The following is a 6,000-nucleotide window of genomic DNA, read 5'->3' as shown; positions in this document are numbered from 1 at the left end:
TGGCCTTTCCACTTCCACACGATAAGCTTTGTATGCGGGCTTACTCAAAAGTGACGCTGTTTCCTGAGTCAGTGCATGGGATACCGTTTCAGCAAATGTTGGCTTTGGGTTCGCGTCTGTGGCTCGCTTCGTTTCGACGTCCCGTATGCCGTTAATAAAGCTCTGAATCTTTACCCTTTCAGTGTATCCACGGGTGCGTCCGCATTTGCAAGATGAGCCAATCTTTAAACATCCGAAGCAAACTCCTGTAATGTCTCATTTGCTTTTTGGTAACGGTTTTGCAACTCAATTTGGTATATCTGTTTTCTATGCTCGCTTCCATAACGTCTCTCGACAGCGGCCATCAATGCTTCATAGTTGTTCCGCTCTCCCTCGGGAATCGTCTGTAGGATTTCGGCTGCTGACCCCTTCAATGCTACGAATAGAGCAACAACTTTATCTTCAGCATTCCAGTTGTTCACTGCTGACGTCTTCTCAAATTGAAGCTTGAATACCTCGAAAGGAACAGAGCCGTCAAAAGATGGAGTTTTTACCTTCGGATTGCTCGCTGGAACAGCTGGGCGATTTAGTTGTAACTGTTGCATAAGACCTTTCAACGCTTCTATTTCGGCATCAATTTTGTCCTCGAGTTGTAAAATTTTTGCATCCTGCTCTTCCAGTTTCGCAAAGAGCTGCGATGATACCTGTTCCGAAATTTTTGTCGACATTCCAGATATACGTGCCTCTTGCGCTTCCGGTTGAGATGACATATATGTCTTCTGTTCTTCCAATTGAGATGACATTTGCGACGCCATTTCTGAAATGCGTGCCTCCTGTGACTCCAGCTGAGATGCCATTTCGATGTTTGTACAGATATTGTGCTCGTCACTGTCTGCGGTTTTTCGTTTTTTTTCTTCATTTTTTTTGTTGCTTTGTCGCTATCATAATGAAAGACATACTCCTCGGCATCGTAGATTCCTTCAAATATCATAGCTACACTTAGTCGTTTTTGTAGCTGGGATTTATCGCCAGAAGTAGCCAATCCACGGACTTCCAACTCCTCCTTCAGTTGCTGGATCGTCAATTCACTCAACTTTGCCATGTACCAGTTGTATTCCCAATCTTCGGAATTTATTCAACAATTCCTCTTCTGACACCAATTGTAACGATTTTACTTGCAAATCCTCTTATTTGCAATCCTCTGCTAAGTTCGAATCACTAAACTGTTGAATAGATAACTCCAATTTGTAATAATGCAAAATGGCCTTTATTAAATTACTTCACAATAACACTCAAACTGTGCAACGAATAGCTTGCTTAATAACCACACTGATTGATATCTCAATGAAACTCTACTATTCAAAATAATACTGCTCTTACTCGCTAGATAGCGTCTTAATCGAAATCTCAAATCAAACTGAATTCCAGCGCCTCTACAATTGCTGCCTTTTATACTCTTTGATTTCAACCTTCGCATCTTCTAGGCGCTTCCAGAATCTACTAGTCCAGCAGCTCTCAAACTTCTCAGCTGTAACTACAATTGCACAATTTTATAGTTTTTCTCATCGCATACTTTTAGGAGTATCTCAGATATATGCATGTGTTTGTGCATTGACTCTCCGCTGCTCGTATACGTACATGGTACATATGTGTAGACGCAATTGTTGTTTCGTTTATGTAGATACATAATGATTGTTCTATGGATGTGAATTCACGTCACTGCTTAGTATCGGCTTAGAGACGATAGCATCGCTCAGTGCTGCTAACATTCGTTACAATATATACAGTATTTGACCATATACCGCTAAAAAGAATATATGAAGGAGCTTAAGAGCTTTTTTTTATTGAATTGCCTTTTCTTCAATTGTTTAATCACCAATTGAGGACGTTCAAATGTAGGTTACTACTTTTTCATGCAAGTAAGTACCTTTTATGTGGCACATTGTCAACACTTATTTGAAACGATGACAATTTTTAAAACAGCGATGTTGAAATATTTGTCATTTGTTTTTTTTATTATTAAATTTTTGGGAAATTTTCAATAAAAATACTTTTCCAGTTAACTTCTTTATGCTTTATTACCATTTAAATAATGAATAAACTGGTCATCACGGACAACAATTAAATTTTTGTGTTGATGTGGTTTTAATTAAATGCAACCATGTGATATTTGAGCGGGTTTTGTGAATGTACGAAATTTTTCATAATTGATTGGTACTAGAAAAGTGTGTGCACACTCAGCAAAGGCTGCATTCATTTGAATGCTTATTCTGTATTGAAAAATGTTTTTGGTTCATTTAATTATTTCATTCTTTCATCGAATGAATTTAGGAGTGCAGTCTTTACTTCCACTACTGAATGAAGAATGGGTTAACTTTTAAGCTACATTCCTTAACAAGGAATGATTGAATGAAGATCAGCATTCTTAAATCAATTATTTAAAATTTCAAATGATTGCACAGTTTTACAGCTCTGCTAACTACCCAGCAAAAATCTAAAATGTACGAATAGTACAGCTTTACACTTCGTTTACATTTGCCCTATCTGTGTGAGCAGTATGGGTAATCACGATACGGAATAGAATGTTCAAAAAAAAATCCCTGTGCTCTTAAGGGCCCATTACCCATATTTAGCATAGACTTGACTTGACTTGAGAACTGTCACTTACAGTTCTGTTAAATGAACATTGCATGTTACTGATTACTCAAAACTTAGCAACACTTAACTTGACTTACAAGTCTGTTGAATTTTGATTTTCTATGTAAGTTCTAAGTGACGTTTACATTTTGAAATGCCATTTGTTTGTTTCCATTTCATTTTGAAATTTTGTTAAAAAAATTTACATTTATTTAAAAATAAATTTTAAGCCTGATTATGATGCCAGATTGTATGCGCTAAGCGGAGTATAATCGTGGCTAAGTTGCCAGGCTTACGCCAAGTCAAATCAAGTCTATGCTAAGTATCATTAATGGGCCCTTTAAAAAGTGTTTTTGGTTTTACGTGTTTCATTGTCAAAGATATGGTAGTTTTACTAGTCAATTTACAAGTTTACTTGTATTAAATAAATCCCTTGTTCTCTTCATAGCCTAAACACTGCCTTAGTGGTTTTTCGATCATTGTGAATTCATACTATTCACAATGGTTTCGTTAAACATTTTGAGAGGTATGGCATCTCTGCGCTAATGTTAACAAGACAACACAACAATTGTCAGATTTTTCTTCATTCAGTCTTTGTTTTTCATTGCATCTCGCTTAATATAAAAATCCTAATAAGACGAACAAAACGAAACTTTAAATTTCTAGTAGCTAGTGGAGAAGAAAAAAATCCGATTTGACGCAAAATCAATTCAATTCTATGAAATTCATTAAATAGTTTTATTCATCCTATTTGTGTTCGTGAGGTAACATTGCAAAGCGCTATAAAAAGTACAAAAAACCGAAGATTCAATTGTAACAAAATTAAACGATAATCCCATTGAAAAAAAGTTGTGAGAACGTAAAATGAAAGTTTAAGTAATACTAGAAACGTTTTTAATTATAAATAAATAAAACAAAGGCCTTAAAAACAAAAACGAAAGAAGTAAAGACACAGACGCACACACAAAAAGTGCAGTAAGCCGAAGCAAAAACGGTGGCGGTGGCCTGAAAAAAATTTGACGCTTAGCTACGGCTGCATAGTTTTGGCAGCGCTGCCAACGTCAAGTTGAAGGATAAATTAAACAAATTAATTTTGACTAATACAAGGCGTTGAACGCAACAGCTCACGTCCATACAAAAATATTTGAAAGAATGACCTCTAATTTGCGTCAAATCCCGTTGACCTGCAGTGGCCACACACGCCCCGTTGTGCATTTGGATTTTAGTGATATTTGCGAGAGCGGTTACTACCTCATATCGGCGTGTAAAGGTAATTATAATGATAATTATACTTAGGCAGGAATTATATCATAAAACTATTAGGCTTGGGAGGAAATATGCTTTACCTATTCAATAAGAAAAGAGTTTTGCTAGTGTGGTGAGGCCACGATAGTGATTTGGCAAGCACTCCGAGTTTCTATCTGCCATTAAAAGCTTCTAAATAGAAATGTATCTACGTTGCAAATGCCGTTCGGAGTCGCCATAAAACATGTAAGCTTGAAGAGGAGATCGGCTTGAATGGGCTGGATGTTAATCAAGAAATAACTTCGTCACCGGGTGAGAGTCTAAATATGTCGTCGCCTATCTGAAGATCTTATAGCCAGATGAGCACATTGTTTCAGTCCTTCAATAGGAAAAAACATCAATGAACGATGTGAACACTACTCCCCCAGCGGGTTAGGGGGGGTCAGAATATACCCGCGGTAGGTATGCCTGTCGTAAGAGGCGACTGCAGGTTGCCAGCGCAACATATAGCTTCTCCAAACCCAATTGTCAACCTCACCTATCCGCGGCGAATCCTGTTTCACTAACAGACGAGGTTCTGGCGACCCTAAGCTCCTTATGGAACTTGGGGTTGGGGAGGGAGGGGATGGCCTGAAGGTTTAATGTGACCACATAAATCGTTCCCGAGATGGTCGGGCCAGCACCTTAATGGTGCTGTGGTACCGGAGCGTACCGGATCTGTATCCGGCAAAGGACCATCACATCGATAACACTCCCCAAAGCCTTCGGGGAGCAACCTTATCGCTACAACAACAAGAACAAGATGTGAACACTAGGAACTATATGTTGCAAGGTTAGTGTGTGTCCTACTGCGTTGGCTTGAGTTCGCGGTCATTTATTTAAATCGTTTCGTGATCGCAGTTAGTTTGAGAAATGAGAATTTACCCCCGGGGGTTGAAGGGCTCGAATTAATTAAACGAACTCGGGGAAATTCTGGTTATCATAAAATTCAAACCCGCAAACGTTCTTAACACTCCCGAAATCTTCGGGATATTTTTAGATTTGAAACAGGAACAACAAGGACAGGAATGGAAGGAAGTATGTGCCTGGGGATTAAGTGGTTTAGAATGCGCTGTGCTCATATACGTAACATTACCCTAAACCCACGGAGACTAAAAACTTCTTTTTATAGATTTCCCCAAATTTTTGGTTCACTAAAATTTGTGCTGCTTATATGCTCATATGTTTTGCAAGGAAATCTTTCAAATGCAATTGATTATATTGTTAAGAAAGCCATCCTGTTGTTGTTGTTGGTGTTGTTGTTGATGTAGCAGTGCTTCCCCCATCCAATAGGTTCGACCGATCACAAATTGTCATCAATATCCTCTAACGGGAGTCTAAAGAAACTTGCTGTTTCAACAGGGGTGGACCATAATGAGAGGGCTGTTAGAGGCGTTGGTTCCACAATACAGTTGAAGAGATGGTTGGTGTCATGTGAGGACACGTTACAAGCAGGACATATGTTTTGTATGTCGGGGTTGATTCTGGATAGGCAAGAGTTTAACCTGTTACAGTATCCAGATCGAAGCTGAGCTAGAGTGACTGCTTTTCCCTAGGGAGTGTGTGTTTCTCTTCTGCAAGTTTAGGGTATTGTTCTTTGAGTACAGTTTTCACCGGGCAATTCCTGGCATAGAGGTCCGACGCCTGTTTGTGGAGTGTAACCCCAAAAAAGCCATCTTCATAAAACCGCTTCCCAAGGCAGTCGGGTCTATGTACCTGAGCGACTCGGGATTTTTCCCGACCAAGGACTGTCATTTCAGTGTAACCCCATTTAACCCCACGGCGTTATAATGGACTGTAGAAATAATTTTAAAGTACATAACAAATCTTGCCTGAATAATTCCAAGAAGACTGTCGTTGATAGTCTAGGATTTTCGAGGGCTGATATCTAAAACAAAAACGTTTTTTTTTCGCTAACACTGTTACCGGTGTCTTGTAAAACTTAACTCCCTTCTGTAACAGGTTAAAGTGAATTAGGAAGGTGACGTAGGAAGGTGCTTTGTATTTATTTGTTGTTGTTGTTGTAGCGATAACGCTGCTCCCCGAAGGCTTTGGGGAGTGTTATCGATGTGATGGTCCTTTGCCGGATACAGATCCGGT

At 39.0% G+C, this 6,000-nt stretch overlaps 1 protein-coding gene across 1 annotated transcript in view; it reads left to right on the top strand.

The window, feature by feature from the left end:
- The first annotated feature begins 3,187 nt into the window (after positions 1 to 3,187).
- Positions 3,188 to 6,000, top strand: part of wmd (serine-threonine kinase receptor-associated protein wmd) — a 38,167-nt gene continuing 35,354 nt past the window's right edge. The window contains exon 1 of the mRNA XM_067776374.1: positions 3,188 to 3,886. Coding sequence (XP_067632475.1) covers positions 3,769 to 3,886 — 118 coding nt within the window. The 5' untranslated portion in view covers positions 3,188 to 3,768. The remainder of the gene's footprint in view (positions 3,887 to 6,000) is intronic.

The sequence above is a fragment of the Eurosta solidaginis genome, chromosome 3, assembly GCF_040869045.1.
Source record: "Eurosta solidaginis isolate ZX-2024a chromosome 3, ASM4086904v1, whole genome shotgun sequence".
NCBI lineage: Eukaryota > Metazoa > Arthropoda > Insecta > Diptera > Tephritidae > Eurosta > Eurosta solidaginis.
Note: the sequence above shows the minus strand (reverse complement) of the source record. Positions and strands in the feature narration are given on the sequence as shown.